General features: G+C 42.5%; 1 protein-coding gene across 1 annotated transcript; it reads right to left on the reverse strand.

The window, feature by feature from the left end:
- Positions 1-920: 920 nt before the first annotated feature.
- Positions 921-19,090, reverse strand: LOC142289834 (uncharacterized). The gene is made up of 3 exons (XM_075333761.1): positions 18,653-19,090; positions 17,932-18,477; positions 921-1,325 (listed from the first exon to the last, which is right to left on the reverse strand). The coding sequence occupies exons 1-3, from the start codon at positions 19,088-19,090 to the stop codon at positions 921-923; spliced, it is 1,389 nt and encodes a 462-aa protein (XP_075189876.1).
- Positions 19,091-20,428: the final 1,338 nt, after the last annotated feature.

Below are 20,428 nucleotides of genomic sequence, written 5' to 3' on the forward strand. Positions count from 1 at the left end.
GCAAGTTTTACGCAAAATGCAATAACAGGGGATCAAAACGTAGCATCTGCGCAACAATGGTACCATTATAAACGTCAGCTCGAGACGCAAAAAATAAGCCATCACTGAGCCATAGATCCCAAAAATAAGAACGCTACGTGTTTCGGAAAATGACGCAAAACGTGCGCCACTTTTATTGGACAAACTTGTGAATTTTTTTTAACCCCTTAGATACATGTAAACCTATACATGTTTGGTGTCTACAAACTCGCACCGACCTGAGGCATCACACAGATACATCAGTTGTATCATAGTGAACACTGTGAATAAAACATCCTAAAAACTATTGTGCGATTACACTTTTTTTGCAGTTTTTCCACACTTGGAATTTTTTTGCTGTTTTCCAGTACAATATATGGTAAAACCTATGGTTTCATTTAAAAGTACAACTCGTCCCGCAAAAAACAAGCCCTCATATGGCAAGATTGACTGAATAATAAAAAAGTTACGGCTCTCGGAAGAAAAGGAGCAAAAAACGCAAAAACGGAAAGTGCCAGGGGGCTGAAGGGGTTAATCAATTGTTTTGGATATTTTTTAGCCTGGAATCTTTGTAATAATATTTTTGATTGAATTTTATAATCAGATTGTTCAGTATTTTTTCTAATCCATAAAAACTGACTATATGGTATATTCTTATTCCATTTATGATAAAGGGCACTACAGAAGTCTAAATATCCATTCAGATCTATTGGTTTAAAGTTAGTTTTGGTTAGTATCTTGTCATCTTTATGACTTATGTGTAACTCAAGGAATAATATCCTGTCACGATTGATATTAGAGGTAAAACTGATCCACCATTCATTGGTGTTCAATTCCTCCACCAGGGACGCAGCCTCACTTCTTTCACCTCTCCATATGATTATAAGATCATCAATGTAACGTCAATAAAGAATGATTTTTCCAGCATATTGAGGGTGATGTAAAGGCGATAGGGACTCGAAGAGCCCCATAAACAGATTTGAAAAACTTGGGGCCACCCGAGTCCCCATCGCTGTACCAAGTAACTGCGGGTACCTCTGTCCTTTAAATTCAAACAGATTGTGCTTTAATATGAACTCCAGACCCTCGAGTAGTAACTCTCTTTGTTCAGGGGGCATTTTTTCATTCTTATTTAGATAAAGGCCCACTGTGTTAATACCCAAAGTATGGTCAATATTTAAATATAATGCATTTACATCCAGGGTAATAAATATACAACTGTCATGCCATTCAATTTTTTGGAATTCATATAGTAGTTCGGTTGAATCTTTAAGATAAGAGGGTAAAGTTTTAACCAATTCCTGTAACTGTAAATCAATAAAATGTGATAAATTACATGTGAGTGAGATTATACCCGAAATAATGGGTCGTCCAGGTGAATTCATAGGATCTTTGTGTCATTTTGGTAAATGGTAAAAGAAGGATATACTTGGCTCTTTATTGATGAGGAATTTCTTTTCCCTTTTATTCAAAATTCCCTTTTCATAAGCTGTTTTGATCATCCTAGTATACTCATCTTTGAATGTTTTCGATGGATCTGTTTTCATTTTTTGATAATATTTGCAATCTGATAAGATTTCTAAAGCCTCCTGTAGATAAGTATCTCGATCCTGTATTACTACTCCCCCCCTTATCTGCTTCTCTAATTACAATAGTGGTATTTTTATTTAATTTATTTAATGAAATTTTTTCTTTTTTTATATATATATATATATATATATATTTACCTAGTTATAGTTATTATTTCGACTGGCTATTTTTATTTTCTCACATTTAGTGTTATCAAGGGTACGAAATTCTTCACCAACTACTGTAAGGAAGGTTGCAAGGTAGCTCCCCCTGTGATATATAGGATTAAAATCGGATTTTGCTTTTACTTCTGCATGTATATTTTTATCATTATTCATGTCCTCATCTACTATTTTTCTTAAAGTAGATATTCTTTTTATATTTATGTTCTTATTCTGTTCTTGTAGATAATAATGTCTAGTCAATATTAATTGTCTTATGAATTTGTTCAAATCTATAAACAAATCGAAACGATTCATTTTCTGTTTGAGGCAGAAATTGAGTCCCTTAGTTAAAAGCTCCATTTCCTCCTCATTTAATACATAACTAGATAAATTGAAAACTTTTTGAGGAGTTAGACCATTTTTTATGGGAGAAATTTTTAGTTCTCTTTTCCTTTCTCTTTCTCTATTATATTCGTATCTTTTAGAGTGTTCTGTGTTTTTTTTTGTTGTTTTTTCTACCGCCCCTAGTTCCCTAGTTCTTCTGGTCCTCCTTTTCTTTTTTGGAGTTTTTTAGTGATGGAAAGAAATTTGTAATTTGTTGTTGGGACGCTGGTGGAAGGAGAGTGGCAGTGCTGGATTGACTTTGGAGAGGGGGGAATATAGTTTCTGTAGGCAGTGGGGGACAAACAGGACCAATTTCTAAAAAAGAAAGGTAAAACTGTTGAGGAAGAAGAGGGGGTGGGGGCTTGTAGGACTATAATAAATAGGGGGAGGTATCATCCAGACTATGCTTTGTTAAATTAATAAGGTTGAGAATACTATTAGAAGCTTCACATTCCACATCCCCACTAAAAATATCCTCTTCCATTCCTATTTCATCAATCCATTGAGATTCACTTATATTTTTATGACATGGCAATACTAGGTTTGAGGGGTAATATTGTGGAACCCCTATTATTTATTAGTATTCTGCTTCTATGGATTTCAAGTGGAGAAGGTAAATGGTTGTCTCTATCATTAATATTTTTTCTCATAGTGATCGATCTAGATGTTAGATTGGGAGTTGATTGATTTTATGTCTTTTTCTTTGGAATAGCTCCTAGATCTCTCCGTGGAAATATTCCTGTAGAGATCTTATTTAAGTTATTAGTTACCTTAGTAGTATTAGAATTATAAAACGTTCTTAAATTTTCTACTGTATGTTGGTGTCTTCTAGAAGAAATTTCTTTTTTTCTAATATGGATTTCTATAGGTATTTTTTGTGGAATCCCAATTATGGGTAATTTCTTCGATTAATTGGGTCTTCTCAATAAATTAAGAAGGAAACTTGAGTAAACTAACCTTTTGTTCATATAAACCCCCCAGTTACGTTTATACTGTACCTGAGGAAGGCTACTTGTATGATGTTGTAGCCAAAACGCGTTATACTTTCTATGTGAACCTACAGGCATTTATGGTTTTATACTGTTGAATCCAATAACATTTTGAAAGAATAAGGATTCTGGAATAACTCTGGGAGCGCCAGGCTAACAAATCGGGATTCCTCTATACGGGATTGATGAAAATACCTTGTTGTTTTCTACTTTCTTTTATTTATTTTTTTTACTGTGTGCACTGAAGGGGTTAATTAGTCTTACAGTTTTATAGATCAGGTTGGTCCAGCCACGGTCATCCCAAATATGTGTACTTTTTTGTTTGTTTAATTGTTTGTCTTACATAAATATACATATTTGCTGGTATTTTTTTCCTTTTTTTGTTCTTTATTTTTTGATTTATTAAAAATATTTTAATTTTTTTTCACTTTTTTTTATACTTAGTCTCTATATGGAACATTACCGTTATTGCTCTGATCTCTGACATAATGTATTGCATTGCACCAGCACTGCAATACAATATATCTGTCAGTCCAGCACTGACATCTCTCTCTGCTGCACTGACATAAACCTCTGATCCTGACATGATTCCAGAAGCTCTCCATAGCTGGGTGACCCAAAGGTCATCATAACGACTTCAGGATACTATAGCAGTGATTGAGCTCTTGCGATGACGTCACAGAGACACCAATTGGACCGGAGAAGGAATGCATTCCTTCTCCCAGCCCCCAAATTCTGCAATACTGCAATTGATATCAGTCGTGGAATTTAATGGGTTTAACAGCCAAGGATGGCACGGGGACCATTCCTGGCTATGAGGGCTCAGCAATCATAAGCAAGCGCCTAGCAGGAAGTACCGATACGTCCAAGGTTTGGACTTTCCCACCAAACAGGGCAAACCAGTACATCCAAGGTCATGAAGTGGTTAAGGAATATATTTCTTAGTAGCCCTTCAAAATAACTATTTCTATATATTAGTTACTAAACCTGAAGGAAATCTTCCCTCTTCCAAAGTAAATAAACGTGTGTGCAATGCCATATTATCATGAGCCCCAAGCTCATTACTACAAAGGACATTAGTATATCAAACAAGGCTTTTGGTTACCTTACTGGTGAATAGAATGTACTTCATAGCATATCCCCTAAAATCTCAGTGTGTCAGCCTCAGATGTCTCATTCTATATACCATGCAACTCACAGACCCCCCCTATTACAGCAACTGTGCCCTACTTAGATACCCTTTTCTCCAAAACCGTATACTATTCATATATAATCACCCATTAAATTCTACCCATGGCCAGAGCCTTTCGTGTTGGGTCAGTTCTGGACTGCACCTTGCCATTCAAGGTTCTACAGGTTTGCATCCTAAAGGCTACTTTACACACTGCGATATCGGTCCCGATATCGCTAGTGTGCGTACCCGCCCCCATCTGTTGCGCGACACGGGCATATCGCTGCCCGTGCCGCACAACATCGCCCAGAGCCGTCACACATACTTACCTGTCCGGCGACGTCGCTGTGACCGGCGAACCGCCTCCTTTCTAAGGGGGCGGTCCGTGCGGCGTCACAGCGACGTCACTGAACCGCCGCCCAATCGCAGCGGAGGGGCGGAGATGAGCGGGACGTAACATCCCGCCCACCTCCTTCCTTCCGCATAGCGGCCGGGAGGCAGGTAGGGAGACGTTCCTCGCTCCTGCGGCGTCACACGCAGCGATGTGTGATGCCGCAGGAACGAGGAACAACCTCGTTACTGCTGAAGTAACGATAATTGGGAATGGACCCCCGTGTCGCCGATTAGCGATTTTTCACTGTTTTGCAACGATGCAAAATCGCTAATCGATGTCACACGCAACGGCATCGCTAATGCGGCCGGATGTGCGTCACGAATTCCGTGACCCCAACGACTCCGCATTAGCGATGTCGTAGCGTGTAAAGCCCGCTTTAACTTCATTTTAAGTTAAATTAAAGTGTTTTTTTTCAAAGAGTTCATTGTATGGCATGATATGTTTACTCACAATACACACTGGTATTCGTCTAGTGAAGTTTATTGTTTCTTCATCTACCTGTGGCCAAACATTTTTGTAATTCTGATCACAGCATCATGGACATGAAATTGCTGGTATTGAAAAGAAACTTCAAATCCCAAAGAGACAGAAAAGTCTGGAAATACAAACTTATGATGACCTTTGACACATTCAGAGCAGGAATGAATGTGTCACATGGATTTATGTCTTTTTACATCAATTAAGAAATGTACTCCTCAGAGCATCTGGGGGCATCTCAACTCTGGACCAGACATCAATCAGAAGACAAAAAAACTTTCACACTCCTTGTCTATGAACTGCTACAATATTTACTGCCACAACTGTTTGTCCCCTTCCCATACTGATAGTTCTGCTTCACATAACTTGTCTTATTTACTGCACTATTCTATGTCCTGTTGTGTATAAATATGTGACTCTTAAAATTTTGTGTTATACCATGCCTGTGTAATGCTGGGTTCACACATAGCGACAGCGACAACGACGTCGCTGTTACGTCACCATTTTCTGTGACGCAACAGCGACCTTGTAAGTCGTTGTTATGATCGCTGCTTAGCTGTCAAACACAGCAGAAGCAGTAGCGATCATAACGACACGCGTCACTGTGCTACATGTGCAGAGAGCAGGGAGCCGCGCACACTGCTTAACGCTGGCTCCCTGCACTCCTAGCTATAGTACACATCGGGTTAATTACCCGATGTGTACTGCAGCGACATGTGCAGAGAGCAGGGAGCCACGCACACTGCTTAGCGCTGGCTCCCTGCACTCCTAGCTACAGTACACATCGGGTTAATTACCCGATGTGTACTGCAGCTACATGTGCAGGGAGCAGGAGCCGGCACTGGCAGCGAGTGCGGCGGATGCTGGTAACGAAGGTAAATATCGGGTAACCAAGGTAAGGGCTTCCTTACCGCAGCTGTCAGACACCAGATCCCACACTAGGTGACTTCCTAAAGAGCAAAAGAGCAAACAGAAAGCCATGGAACCTATGGGGTGGAGGGGCGACATGACTAGAGGGAAGGGAAGGAATGATGGGGTTAATAGGGACAGGAGTGTGTTTGAACGATGTAGAAAATGGGATTGGTGGGAAGGAGGAGTTTTAGGAGGAAGAGGGGGCAGATGACGGGTAGTTAAGAGAGGAGATTTGTCTTACCTCCCTCCTTGACTTCCGGATTGTGATCAATCAGGACGGACGGCTGTATGGCAGATCTTCAGGACCTCGAGAGAATGATCCGAGCGACGATGGCGGTGCACGGGCCCCAGGCCGTGCGGTCCCACATCAGGGCTGCCGGGGTTAACCCATCGGCACTATCCCTTCGCTCCCCTGCCAGCAGCGGGCGGCGGTCCTAGCCCCCTGCAGGTACTCACCAGGTGTGGAGGGGGATGAGGAAGAGAAGTGAGAGCCCCTCTAGGGGCCGCGGCAGCTGAGAAGGGGGCGTGTCTAGTCTGAGGCCTACTTCCGGTCTTGAGCCTTGGGCTGGAGTAAGCAGTGCAGCGGTGGCTCCTGACCGGGAGAGCGCCCAGTGGGTGACGGAGGCCAGCTCTACCCCCCGCAGTCAGCAGGGGGGCCGAGGGGCTGCAGCCAGTGGGGAGTCCGGCAACAGGGTAGGAAAGCAGAGGTCTGGTGTGACGGGCACCCGGGAGGTGGCGGTGAGTGGGGGTGACGGCAGGTGCCCTGTCGCTCAGATTCATGGTGCAGTGCCCGGAAGCAGCGGTCTCCCTCAGGCGGGAGGACCCGGCAGGTGGAGGCATTCATCGGCCCTGGAGGGCAGGAGGCGGCGGCGGCTCTGGATCAGAGTCGTCCGGCAGTGGGAAGGGCACAGAGACCCCTGGCAGGTGGCAAGGAGGCAGATCTGGCCTGAAGAGGATGGGGCCCTTGGTGGCAGTCCATGGGACAGGATGGTCTCACGGGTTGTTGCCGCATGGGAAAAGATGGAGCTTGGACGGCAGTGCCCACATGGTGGCTCGGGAGAGTGGCCGTGGTGGAGGCGGCGCATCGAGTGCGTCTTCCTGACCCAGATCAGCGGCGGAAGGTTCCAGCAAGGAGGAGGGAGCTGTAACTTCAGAAGAGTCGGACGTACAGATGGCGGAGGATGGCATGGCGCCTATTCCAGGATACGTCGAGTCAAGGTCGGGCGAGACAGCCGTGGATTCGGCGGGGTTGACGGCGTTGGGGGCGTGGGGTGTTAGTTTTTTGGGGGCGGCTGCGAATACGGCAGGGCCAGAGGGGTCTGTGGTTTTGAGCCAATTACTGGGGCTCCTGCAGGGTCTGGTGGTGGCTAATGCGGTGGCAGCGGGGCTTGGGCGCCGTCAGCAGCATGGACAGGAACGGCGGTGGACAGCGCAGTGTCGGCAGGCGGAGAGAGGGCGCCTGAGCCAGTAGGGGCGAGTGATATGATAGAGGTGGCAGGAGGTGCAGAAGAAAAAGAGAAGGAAAAGGAGGATGAGGTGGTGCGTCTAGATGACAGGGCTAAGAGAGAGGTATTTGTGTGCTTCGAGGGCCCGCTGGGGGCTCACCTTAAGAAGGAAGTGAGGAATAAGATTAGGAAAGGGGAGTATGTGGAAATATTTTCTCTGCTGCCCCTGGAAAAGTTTAATTTGGATAAGGTCAAGCCGAGTGACTCCAAGAAGGAGAAGGAGGAGGAAGAAAAGCGCTGTTATAGGCTCATTCCTCGTACATTTGCAAACTGGCTGCAGGCGTTTGCGATCTTGGCGAGTGTTATTGGGGAGAAGGAACTGGAGCATTGTTCGGCATTGTTGGTTAGATGGATGCGATAGGGGAAGCTTATAGGACGTACGGCGGTTTAGCCTGGCTGCAATACAATGAGCAATTTAGGCACAGGAAGACTTTGCGGGCAGGTATGCGGTGGGATCATAAGGACATATCCGATCATCCAGAGAGGAGAAAGCGGCAACTCACTCTGTAAGTAGCAAATAACTTTATTCTGCGGTTGCAGACAAATACAGGAGCAGTGGGGAGAGGAGGGAGTGCGGGGACAGAGAACGGCCCGACCCTTCTCCACAATCATAAGGACATATCCTTATGGATGCGGTTGATGACGGCTCCAAGTCATCCCTTTCGTGGGGGAGCCTGGGGATCGGGAGTCGGGGCCCTGGCGAATCAGAAGAAGGGATTTTGTTGGCAGTATAACAAAGGGCAGTGCAAATTTGTAGCGCCCTGTTGTTTTAAACACGAGTGCTCAGGTTGTGGAGGGGGACATAGTCTGGCCAAATGTTTCAAGAAGGGGAAAGAAAAGGCTGGGGATGGGGCTGGAGAAAAGGAAGACGCCGGTGAAAATAGAGGCGATGGGCTGTTTTTAAATAGGTACCCGGATGTTAAAGCGGCTTCCTTAGTGTGGTTTTGTTTTTCCCACGGTTTTCGCATCCCGTCGGTTGTCGGTTTGTCCTTGCCGCCTTATCGGAATTTGCACTCTGCGAGGGAGCACCCGGGTGAAAAATTGGGTAAGGAAGTTGATTTGGGCGGGATGGGCAGGCCATTCGAGGTTCCGCCATGTCACGATTTGGTTGTTTCTCCGTTGGGGGTGGTGCCAAAAAAGGAGCTGAACAAATTTCAGTTTATTCATCATTTATCTTACCCGGAAGGGTCATCGGTGAATGACAGCATTGCGCCAGAATTGTCGGCGGTGTATTATGTGTCGTTTGACAGAGCTCTGGATTTGGTTAAGGAGGTGGGTCGTGGAGCATTGATGGCAAAGACGGATGTGGAGGTGGCATTTAGGTTGTTACCGGTTCACCCAGATAGCCAGCATTTATTGGGTTGTTGGTGGAATGGGAATTATTACGTTGATCGCTGTTTACCGATGGGTTGTTCGATTTCTTGTTCCTATTTCGAAGCATTTAGTTCGTTTGTTGAGTGTGTTGTGCGGGATGTGTCCGGGCTCACATTTATCTTTCATCATTTGGATGATTTCTTCTGTGTTGGGCTGGCGGGTTCGATGATTTGTGCGGGTTTGTTGTTTTCATTGAAGAAAGTAGCGGACCGTTTTGGTATCCCTTTGGTGCAGGAAAAAACGTAAGGTCCGGCATCAGTGATGCGTTTTTTAGGGATAGAGATTGATCCTATGGATATGAAGTGTAAGCTTCCGGGGAAGAAGGTTCTGGACTTAAGGGCCATGGTAGAGGCAGTGAGATCAGCGAAGAAGGTGCGCCTTAAAGTGGTGCAGTCTTTGCTGGGGAAACTGACTTTTGCGTGCAGAATTATGCTGATGGGGCACGTGTTTGCAGGTGTGAAGTCATCGGCTCATTTTGTACAAGTCACGAAGGAGATCGAGGAGGATCTTATGGTGTGGGATGTTTTCCTGCGGCGATTTAATGGCCGCGCGCTGTGGTTGGATAAGGTCGTGCCTAATGGAGCATTGCAACTATACACAGATGAAGCTGGGTCAGTTTGATTTGGAGCAATTTTTCGGGGTCATTGGTGCGCGGGTGAATGGCCGGAAGAGTGGCGTAAGGACGGCTTGGTCAGAAACTTGGCATTGCTGGAGTTGTTTCCAATTGTGGTGGCGGTTGAGTTGTGGGGTCCGCAGTTTTCCGGGCGAAAGGTTTGTTTTCATTGTGACAATCAGGCGGTGCTGCACTCTATTAACAGTTTGTTTGCTAAATCTGGGCCCGTAGTGGCGTACTTGTGGCATTTGGTGCTCAAATGTCTGCAGTTGAACATTCATGTGGTGGCAAAGCACATACCGGGGTCAATAATGGAGTGGCTGACGCTTTGTCTTGTTCTCAGTTCCGCAGGTTCCGGGCTTTGATGCCATGGGCAGACGAGGTTGGAGCGGTGTCTCCAGAGGGCTTGTGGAGTCTGGTGAGGCTGTAATATTGGGACTAATCAGGAACTCTGTTACCGAGGTTACTTGGTGCCAGTATGCTAAAGTATGGGCCGAATGGGAGGCGTTGTTGGGGTCTATGTTCAAGGAAGGACAGGTGGATCATTTGGTGGCGATGTTAGCAGTGGTGAGTAATGATTTTAGGGTCGGTCGGTCGGTCAGCACCGGCAGTGGCTCTTAGGGTGGCGGCTGTGGCCTTTTGGTTGAAGATTAGAGGCGAGCAGTACGTTTCGCAGGATTTCCGGTTGTGGCACGCCTTGAAGGGTTTTCGCAAGGGTGCGAAGGAGCGGGACACAAGGTGGCCGATATCCTTTGATTTGTTAAAGTGGTTGGTGAGGGGTTTGCGGTTGATATGTTCATCTGATTCTGAGTGGGTTCTGTTCAAGATGGCTTTTGTGCTAGCTTTTTATGGGGCTTTTCGGATCGGGGAGTTGGTTAGTCCATCTAAGGTTAGAGGTGGTGGTATGCTGTCGGAGGATGTGTCTGCGGCGAGGCAGAGGGTTGAGTGCCAGATTCGTTACTCTAAAATGGATCAGGTGGGTCGTGGAAGGTTGGTAGTGTTGTATGCGGTTCCGGGTGAGAAATTATGCCCAGTACTAGTAGTGGGGAAGTTTTTAACCATTTGGGGGGGGCCACTCAGGCCCGTTACTGTTTCATGAGGATGGGTCCTTTTTGTCGCGGTATCAATTTGTGGCAGTGTTGCAGAATTGCTTGCAGGGGGCGGGGGAGCACCAGGAGGACTACGGGTCACACTCCTTCAGAATTCGGGCAGCCACGGAGGCTTCTCGGTGGGGTCTCGGGGACGAGATGGTGAGATGCATAGGGAGGTGGGAGTCCTCCTGTTTTCATCGTTACGTTCGGCCTCAGTTGTTATCGCAGTAAGGTCATCGGGGTATTTTGAGTTTAAAGGAAGTGGCACATGTTATAGTTGGTGAAACTGGTTAGTGTTTTATGTGTGTGTTTATAACTCGCTTTTTTTTTGTTGTAGGGGTGTACCTAATTTGGATATTGGGGCACTCATTCTTTTTCTAGGGGGCTTGTCAGGCCGAGGCTCACCTGAATGGTCGCCAGCTGGGACTGGACAGGTCAATGGCGTCGGTTAAGTGGATCAGCGTGCGCGGAATGGAGTGGAGCAGGGTTGTGCCGGAGTTTCAATATTATTGAGAGTGGACAAACCCCCTGATGTGCTAGTTCTGCATTTGGGAGGAAACTATTTGGTAGCTCGGGCGTCTCTGGAGTTAATTAGGGATATTAAAATTGATTTATACGTTTGTGGAGGATGTACCCGGGCTTAATCGTGGTGTGGTCTGATATCATGGCCAGGTTGGAGTGGAGAGAGGCTCGTTCTGTGAACAGGATCAATTGAGCCATGGTGAAGGTGAACAGGGTGGTGTAACGATTTGTGAGGAGGAATGGGGGTATTGCGGTGAGGCACAAGGAGTTGGAGTCACCGAGATGGCAGTTTCGGAGAGGTGATGGGGTACATTTCAACGATATTGGTTCTGATTTGTGGGCGATGGGTTTACGTGAAGGTGTGGAGCGAGCTTTTGGTGTGTGGCGGGTCCAGGCCACGTAAAAGAGTCACATGTCCTGTTCTGTGGCAGGGGGAGGGCTGGTCCAGAGGCGGTTTGAAGGGAATGGTAACTGGACCGAGAGACACCGTCTTAGTATGGTGGCTCTGGGTTCCGGGATGTTGCAGGCACGAGGTTCTGCAAAGTTTGGGGGTATTAATCCATGGGTGATTAATTCCTCATCTCTGGGTCGGTGTGTTGTGGCCAGGGATATTGGGGTGAGTAGTTCCTGGACTGGGCCTACCCAGGGTTAAATTTACTGTATTGGTTACTGTGTTACCTATTGTTATTTGTTGGGGTCACCCGTTGGACGGCGCCCCCTGTGTTTAGAATGTAAATAAGGCTATGTGCGCATGTAGCGTTCTGTCCCTGCAGAAATTTCTACAGCAATTTGAACAGCACACGTGCGCTTCAAATCGCTGCAGAAAGAGTCCATAATGAAAAAAAAGCCGATTTCATGCGCTCTGAGTGCAGCCCCTCCCATAGACAGAGCGGGGAATGCATGCAGAGCGCACGAAAGAAGTGACATGTCACTTCTTAAAACGCGCGCTTCGGGCAGCAGCCGAAGCGCTGCGCTCTAATATGCCACGTGCGCACATCTCCTGCATAATCTTCATAGATTATTCTGGGGACGCAGGACGCATGCAGTTACACTGCGGTGCAGATCGCAGCGTAACTGCATGCAAATACGCAACGTGCGCACATAGCATTATAAGTAATAAAGCCTGCTGTGGCCAATTTGAACCAAGTCGCATGCAGTTCGTGTATTATTTACAGATGGTTTAATGGTGGGGCAACACAGAGATCACGACTGGAGAATCCTTCCTCACTGGTCATAGTTCCTTCATACAGCATCTGGCCTAAAACACACTTCCGCATAAAAAACGTACGTGTCTCACGTTCCGTTTTTCGTGTCAGTGTTCCGTATTTTAGGGGCGTTTCTCCAGTACGTATGGCATCCGTGTGATGGCGTATGCGAGCCATGCGTACATGTGGGATGTCCGTATTATCATAAAATACGCACGTGTGCGGTCCGTTTTTAATGAACCGTATTTTGCCACAAATAACCTTGTTATCCCATCATGATGTGCTCCAGTTGTGTTTAATTGGACAATTAACTTCCCAATTTAGTTTTTATGTTTAAAAACCCTGTGAAAACAAGGCTTTTGGGCTCTTTATCACATCATACACACTCCAACTAGTCACTCTCCAATGAAGCAACCATGTATTTGCTGTGGTTGATATCTAGGAGATTTGGGGTTAGGCGACATATGATTGAAGAAGAGCCACCACTGGAGAAAAGGATGTGGATTCACCCCCTTGTGAAGCTCAGGAAAACACATGGGCATTTTAATATTCTCTATGCCGAAATGCGGAAATTCCCTGCAAAATTCCAAGCCTACCGCCATCTCACCATTAATTCATTTGACAACATCCTTGCCCTTGTGTATAATCGTTTGAAGCATCAGGACGCCTCTATGCGCCTCAGCATCTCCCCTGAGGAACGACTGTTGGTTACTTTACGGTAGGTTTTGTTATGTATACTAATGGTTTTTTGTAAAATGTTTGAAAATTTGTAAAAACTTAAAGGCATGCATTTAGCTAAACTATGCATTTTTTTATTGTTAGTTCTATGTGTGCAGAAAATTAAGATAGACCACATAACATTGTAAACAATGATAATGGTCTGAGTGCTTACACATACCATTCTATGGCTAAAAAGATTTAAGACACAAGAGACAAACATCAAACAATCTTGTTTATTAAACAGATCAGTGTTTTTGTTTCCAATATGGAAAATAAATTTCAAAAAATATGTTTTAAACACAAAAACAAAAAAAAAAGTCATACAGAGTATGTTGCTAGCCATTGCATGACACAAAAATTTGTATTGAAAACAAGCTGTAATGATTACACATAGTAATGTCTTGTTCTGTTTCAATTTCAGTTACCTTGCAACTGGGCAATCCATCAGCAGTCTACATTTCGAATTCTTATTGGGAAGGTCTACAATAGGCAAGATAATCCTGCATACCTGCACTGTGCTATGGGAGACCCTTAAGCGGGCTTTACACACTGCGATATCGCCGGAATTTTGTCGTTGGGGTCACGGTTTTGGTGACGCACTTCCGCAATCGTTAGCGATATAGCTTTGTGTAACAGCGTTCAGCGATGTAAAATCGTCGCAAAAGCGTGATTTATCGCTAATCGGCTACACGGGTCCTAATTCCCAAAAATCGTTGTAATTTCTTTGTAACTATCGTTGCTCGTTCCTTTCAACATACTTAACGTTACGTGTGACACTACTAAAGCGACTTTAAAAATTGTTGCCTCTTGCGTCATCATCGATACGGGCGTGTATGGTGGTTTAAATGTTCAATACGCCTACTTGTTTCCTATTTGCTAACGCATCTGCTCCATGATTGGACCATAATATATGTAATACGCTAACATCCTTTTAGCGTTTATCCATTTGGTGGGTTCATTTCCTAGGTTAATTTCGTCGGTCTTGGACGTGTCCTGCTGCCTCCGTGTCCGGCGTTTAGTTAGGCGTCATTCGTCTGTGAGATAAACTTCGCATGTGAGGTTTTTTTTTTTTAATTATATTTTTTTTTTTCTTACTATAATTGTTGTATATTTGGCCTTTTTTATAGGATTTATGTCTTCCTTTGTATTATAACATTTAAATATTGTTGTAGAATTAAATGGGGTTTATCTTAATTTATTAACTAGCCAATATCATGACTGTATTTGTGTTTCTTTAATACATTACAGTTAGATATATTATATTATCCATAATTGTATGTTAATCAAGATTGCTGGCATCCAAAGTGTAACGGTTAAAAGACGTCAAACATTACTGTGACCAATAAGAATAATAATCATATTTGTTAAGGGGTTTTATTGTGCGATCCAAATAAAATTTTGCTATTATTATCCCAAAAAGTTTTTATTAGAAAATACCACAACAAATACTATATTATTCTCTGTTATACAGGCTAAATATGCGTAGTGAGCCGGAAAATGCCGTAATAGCTGCCATGCTTGTAGCCGGAGGAGCCCTTGCACTTGCCGAGGATCATGACATGCGATGCCGAACAAGAAAAAGAAGAATTTGGGCACGCAAATGGCTACTAGAGAGACAACGCTATACTCACATGCACCTTGTAAGAGACCTACAAGAGCATAACCCACATGACTTTCGAAACTACTTACGCATGTCGGAAAGCTCGTTCTCATACCTTTTAGAGAAAGTCCGCCCTTATATCCAGCGCAATAATACAGTAATGCGTCAGGCAGTACCTGTAGACGAGCGTTTGGGGGTGACTCTTCGATTCTTGGCTACAGGACGCAGTTTGACTGACCTTCAGTATTCATCAGCAGTGTCCCGCTCTCTACTTAGCTCATTAATTCCAGAGACATGTTTGGCAATAGCACATGCTTTACATGACTACATGCATTTGCCAAATAGTCCTACTGATTGGGACAAAATTGCTAATACATTCAACCTATTATGGCAATTCCCTAATTGTGGTGGCGCTATTGACGGCAAACACATAAGGATAATGCAGCCACATAATTCTGGCTCATATTATTACAACTACAAGGGCTACCACAGCATTATCCTTATGGCGGTTGTCAACGCAACTTATGATTTTCTGTACATTGATATCGGCATGAATGGCCGAGTTTCTGATGGTGGGGTATTTGAACATACGGAGTTTGCATTACGGCTCAAACAAAATCAACTCCAATTACCCACAAACCAAAATGCCATTGGAAATTTAAATTTTGTTTTTTTGGCGGACGAGGCCTTTCCATTACTACGTAATTTGTTACGGCCATATCCACTTACAGGCTTGAATGTTGAAAGACGCATTTTTAATTATCGTCTATGCAGAGCTAGAAGAGTTGTCGAGAATGCTTTTGGCATATTAAGCAGTAGATTTCGTATCTTTTCCATGCCAATCAACTTAAAACTTGAATCCATTGACAATGTTGTGCTTGCATGCTGTTATTTGCATAATTTTCTCAGAAAAAGAGATGGTCTTGAATATGTTCCACCTGGCTTTGTTGATGTAGAAAATCCAAGTAATGGTGTTGTTGAGCTGGGGGCATGGCGTCAGCAAGGTAACCCACTGGATAATCTTTTGCCACAGCCACCCCTGTCACGTAGTATGATGGATGCAATGGAAAACAGAGCTAATTATTGTAATTTTTTTAATGGCCCAGGGGCTGTGTCATGGCAGCATGTTTATAATTAATTCATGAGTTTAGGTGCTCTTTAAACATGAGATTGCATGGTTGTGTTTAAATAATGTAAGTCATAATTTTTTTTTGTTTTTTTTTTTTTTTTTAACTAAAATTGCCTTAAGTGTGGAAAGATTCTGATTTTGAGTTGAAAAATGTTTATTGTGTTATTAAAGTAAATTGTTTGATGTAACTTAATACAACATTGTGAATATAGTTTTTTGAAGTTTATTGTGATAACATGTTTAATCATTACAAAATAATGTATGATTGTAAACAAAATATTTATTTGGGCAAAATTTTTCTTTTACAAATTATCAAAAAAAGATAACTAAACAATTAAGCAGTACAAGCATTCTGTCAATCATTTTTCTCGATTGATTATTTAAATTTACTAATATGTATGTTTTAAACATGACATAAAACATTATGATTTTAAAAAAAAACGGCACTTTTCCATAACTAAAATATAATTCAAAGATAATTCTTTAATAAACACAAAAAACAAAGTGATAAAAACAAAAAAAACCATTTGCGCATAAAAAAATGAGCACATAAGTATTACTAATGTATATTACGGCGACATACAATGTTCAGTTTGTTCACATATAAATAAAGAAACGTCATGACGTACAAACGTCTAAATGACCATGTGACACGCCACACTGTGTACCTGCTGATCTAAAGCGAAACTGAAAGGGAAAATGGCAACCAACAAACGTTCAAAGGTCTGGGGCCAAGGGGAGGTCCAATACTTGGTGAAAAGGATGGATGCACTGGACTATATATGTGCAAAGACATATCCACGTCCTATGGGACATAAAAGGAGTGTTGTGAAAAAAATATGCAGGGGCCTGTTCCGTAAATTTCATATCAGACGCACATCAACGCAGGTACTGAAGAAATGGGCTGATTTAAAGTACAGGGATAAGGAGAGAATCGAAGAAATTCGAAGTAGCCTGGTATTGATAGCTGGTAAGATAATTTTTTCATACATACATTATCTATATTTTTGATTAATAATATAAAAACATAACAGTTTTTAAAATCATTAACGGTCTGCAGTGATTTGTTAGATCAAAAAATCACATTATATGTTGTTGTTTGGGTTTAATGAAAAGTGTTTTTATTTAATGTTAACAGATGTAAACTCATTGAATAATGAGTCAAGGCAGCCCACCAACAATACTGATGAAAATGTAGTCCAGCAGCTGTCTGCAAGCATGGATTCCAACCCTGAAAATAGCCTACCCATTTTAAATGAGGAAGCAGACAGCCTTGATTATGATGTTCTGTCACCATCATCAGGACATGGTGATGCTGATGTAACGTCTGAAGAGAATATGGAGGACAATGGTACTGATGTGGTTTTCCAAAGTTAGTACAGTGGAAAATCTTTAGCTACATGGCTAATACTCTAACAAAATTACCTTATGTTTCAATTAGGTGGTAGAGGATCAGGTTGGGACATGAGCGCATCATCAGGAGATGAACGTGAAAAACAAGTTGTCAGTAATGGTAAGTTTCATGAGTGTACAACATAATGGTAAATGTTTCAATTTTTCATTGTTTAATTTAATTTTTATAACCAAACGCTAAAATATATAACAATAACTGTTTTTTTTGTTGTTTTTTTTACAGAAATAGTCACACTATATGATGTTTATGTGTCTGCGAACCGACTCAAAGAAGCCTCTGCGGCGCATGATGCCCTAATCCTTAAATATATTAATCAACGTAATAAATAAATGATGTTTGTTTTGTAGATTTCTATGTTAACCATGTATGTCTAATTGTTTGTAAACTAAGATTTTACCAGAAAAATATTTTTTAAAATTGCAAAAAAAATTAGACAAGTTAATAAATAAATCTAAATTAAAATAAAAGTTTTAAACCATTTTCACAAAAATTGTGCCTAATTGATTCGAAAAACACATTATTTCATATGGCAGGTTTATTATCTGTGGAATGGTTACACATTTGTTATTTTCACAAATATGCACGAAATATCAGGCAACAGAAGGAATCCAATAATCACCAAAAACATACGAAAATAATATAAAAAAACAATACAACTACTTCTTTTTGCGTTTGTTTACCAAACTCATGCGTGACCTACGGCCACGCACACCACCCTTTCGAAGTGCTTGTCTTGATGGCTCTGCTGCAGCTTGAGGAATTTCAGGGGCATCAACAGGAGCAACAGGATCAACAGGTTCAACAGGGTCAACAGGTTCAACAGGTTCAACAGGTTCAACAGGTTCAACAGGATGAGAAACCTCGCCAATGGCAACATAGGATGAGTCTGTTAGTTTTTTTGCTCTTGCCAAACGTAAGACATCCTGGATTAAACATTGGGCTATGTATTTTTGATCTGGGGTCAGTTCACGCATTTCATCATCCACAAACATAGCAATACCAGAAAGGGGTGGTCTGTTGTGCTGGTCTAGGATGTTTTGTGCCACTCCCATCAGTTTTGTTACAGCTGTAGTAGTGTTTGGAGGGATGGTTTTTTTTCTCCTTTGCCAACTTTGTGTGTAGGACACATTGGATGGGCCTGCCTCAACCAAATCAACATTGGTTAATTGGCTAGCAGGAGTTTCCATTAGTTGTTCAGATGTTGATTGCTGACTTGTTGTTGGCTCCTGCAATACAAAATTAACATGAATAAATAAAATTGTCATTCAAATCTATTTGTCTAAACAAAATTTGTACACTTTTACATATATATTGGAAAGTAGACAAATATTCATTTCATCATCAATAAAAAATACCAAAAACAATTTTTAAAACCAATTAGGACAATTTTAAAAATTATACCTCAGATATAGTCACTTCATTGTTCGCATCAGGGGGAATATCACCACCAATATTGAGGCTACTGGTTGATGGCCTGTGAAGCTCCTGGTCCCTTGTGAAATTTAATAAATCAAAATACCACAGCGTTGGGACGTAGACATCACCAGTGCCAGCACCAGAACGCTTGGATTCCTCTATTTTGTTCAGTTCTTTCTTATAAACTGTGCGTATTGCCTGTATTTTTCTTTTAACCAGATCCTCGGTACCTTTTTGATTAGGATGGTATTTGTCATATATTGCAATCATTTTAAGGTACGCATCCTTTTTAAGTTGCCTATTGCTGTACTCGGGGGATTTAATTTTCCATAAGGGTGTTTGCGTCTGGTACACCTCAATGAATTCACGTAGGAATTCCTCCTTATTAGTACACATCTGTAAAACAGTAAATTGGAGATACATCAGTACAAGCACTGATTTAAATAAGAATAAAAAAAAATTTAAAAAAAAAATAAAAAAAAAAATTGCACATACACGTCAGGCAAACATTAAATTGGAGCAAATTCAGTACAAACTATGATTTTGACCAAATTAAACAAAGAAAAAAACTAAAAAATTATATACAGCAAATACTATAGCACATACACGTCTGGCTAACATTAAATTGGAGCAAAATCAGTACAAACAATGAGTTTAAAAAATACATTAAAAAAATAATTAAAAAAAAAAACGATAACACATACCTTGAAGCAAAGAAAAGCAAGTCCAGATGACAGTTGCGTCCAGATGACAGTTGTTTTCCAAAATAAGTTGTGCGAGGACAAACGCAAATGGGTAGACAACAGCTGCAAGAATGAACACGCATCTGCGCACATTTATACTACCAACAACCAATGAAAATCTATAGCGCTGATTAAACAAATGAGTCGAGGCAAGCAGGGGTGTAGCGAGTTTACAATTCTACTACATCAAGATGCACTTTGTGTGGGGAACCAACGCCCATATCGCCATGACACTTGGAAATCCATGCGGTGAGACAGCTACACAACGATAATATTGTTCCTCATTACATCGGGACACGAGATAGCTTGAAAGGTGACTATAACAGAGATTGTGACATGTGACCGTAAGCACACGACAAAAACATGGACACACAGCGATGAACACACATCGCGCTAACGAACAGGGCGTGCCGCACATACGGCGACATCGCGCCCGATATCGCAGTGTGTAAAGTAGCCTTTAGGCATCTTGTCATGCAGCAGCCAACAACAAAGGATTGGATGCACATTTCGGATGAATTTTTGGAGAAAACATCTTTCCCTAATTGTATTGGTGCCATTGACGGAAAGCACATTAGAGTGAAGAAACCACCTAACTTTGTATCAAGATATTATAATTTTCACAATTTCTTTTTCTGTAGTTATATTGGCAATGGTAGATACAAACTACTGCTTTGTTTTTGCTGATATTGGGGCCTATGGCAGTGCCTCAGATGCACGCATTTTCAGAAGCTCACGTTTAGCAAGACGATTAATGTCTGATAGTTTAAGTTTGCCTGCACCAAGACCATTGCCTGGTACTAATGGGCCTACTTTACCTTTTGTCATGGTTGCAGATCAGGGGTTTGCCTTGTCTAGGCATTTGATGCGTCCATATCCCAGAAGGGGGCTGGACAGATCAAAAGCCCAATTTAATCGCCACTTGGCAAGAGCACGTTGCTATGTTGAACGTGCCTTTGGCATTTTGGCCTCAAAATGGCGCATTTATCAAACCACCATCCAACTCCAACCATCCACC

This window comes from Anomaloglossus baeobatrachus, chromosome 2 (assembly GCF_048569485.1).
Source record: "Anomaloglossus baeobatrachus isolate aAnoBae1 chromosome 2, aAnoBae1.hap1, whole genome shotgun sequence".
Lineage (NCBI taxonomy): Eukaryota > Metazoa > Chordata > Amphibia > Anura > Aromobatidae > Anomaloglossus > Anomaloglossus baeobatrachus.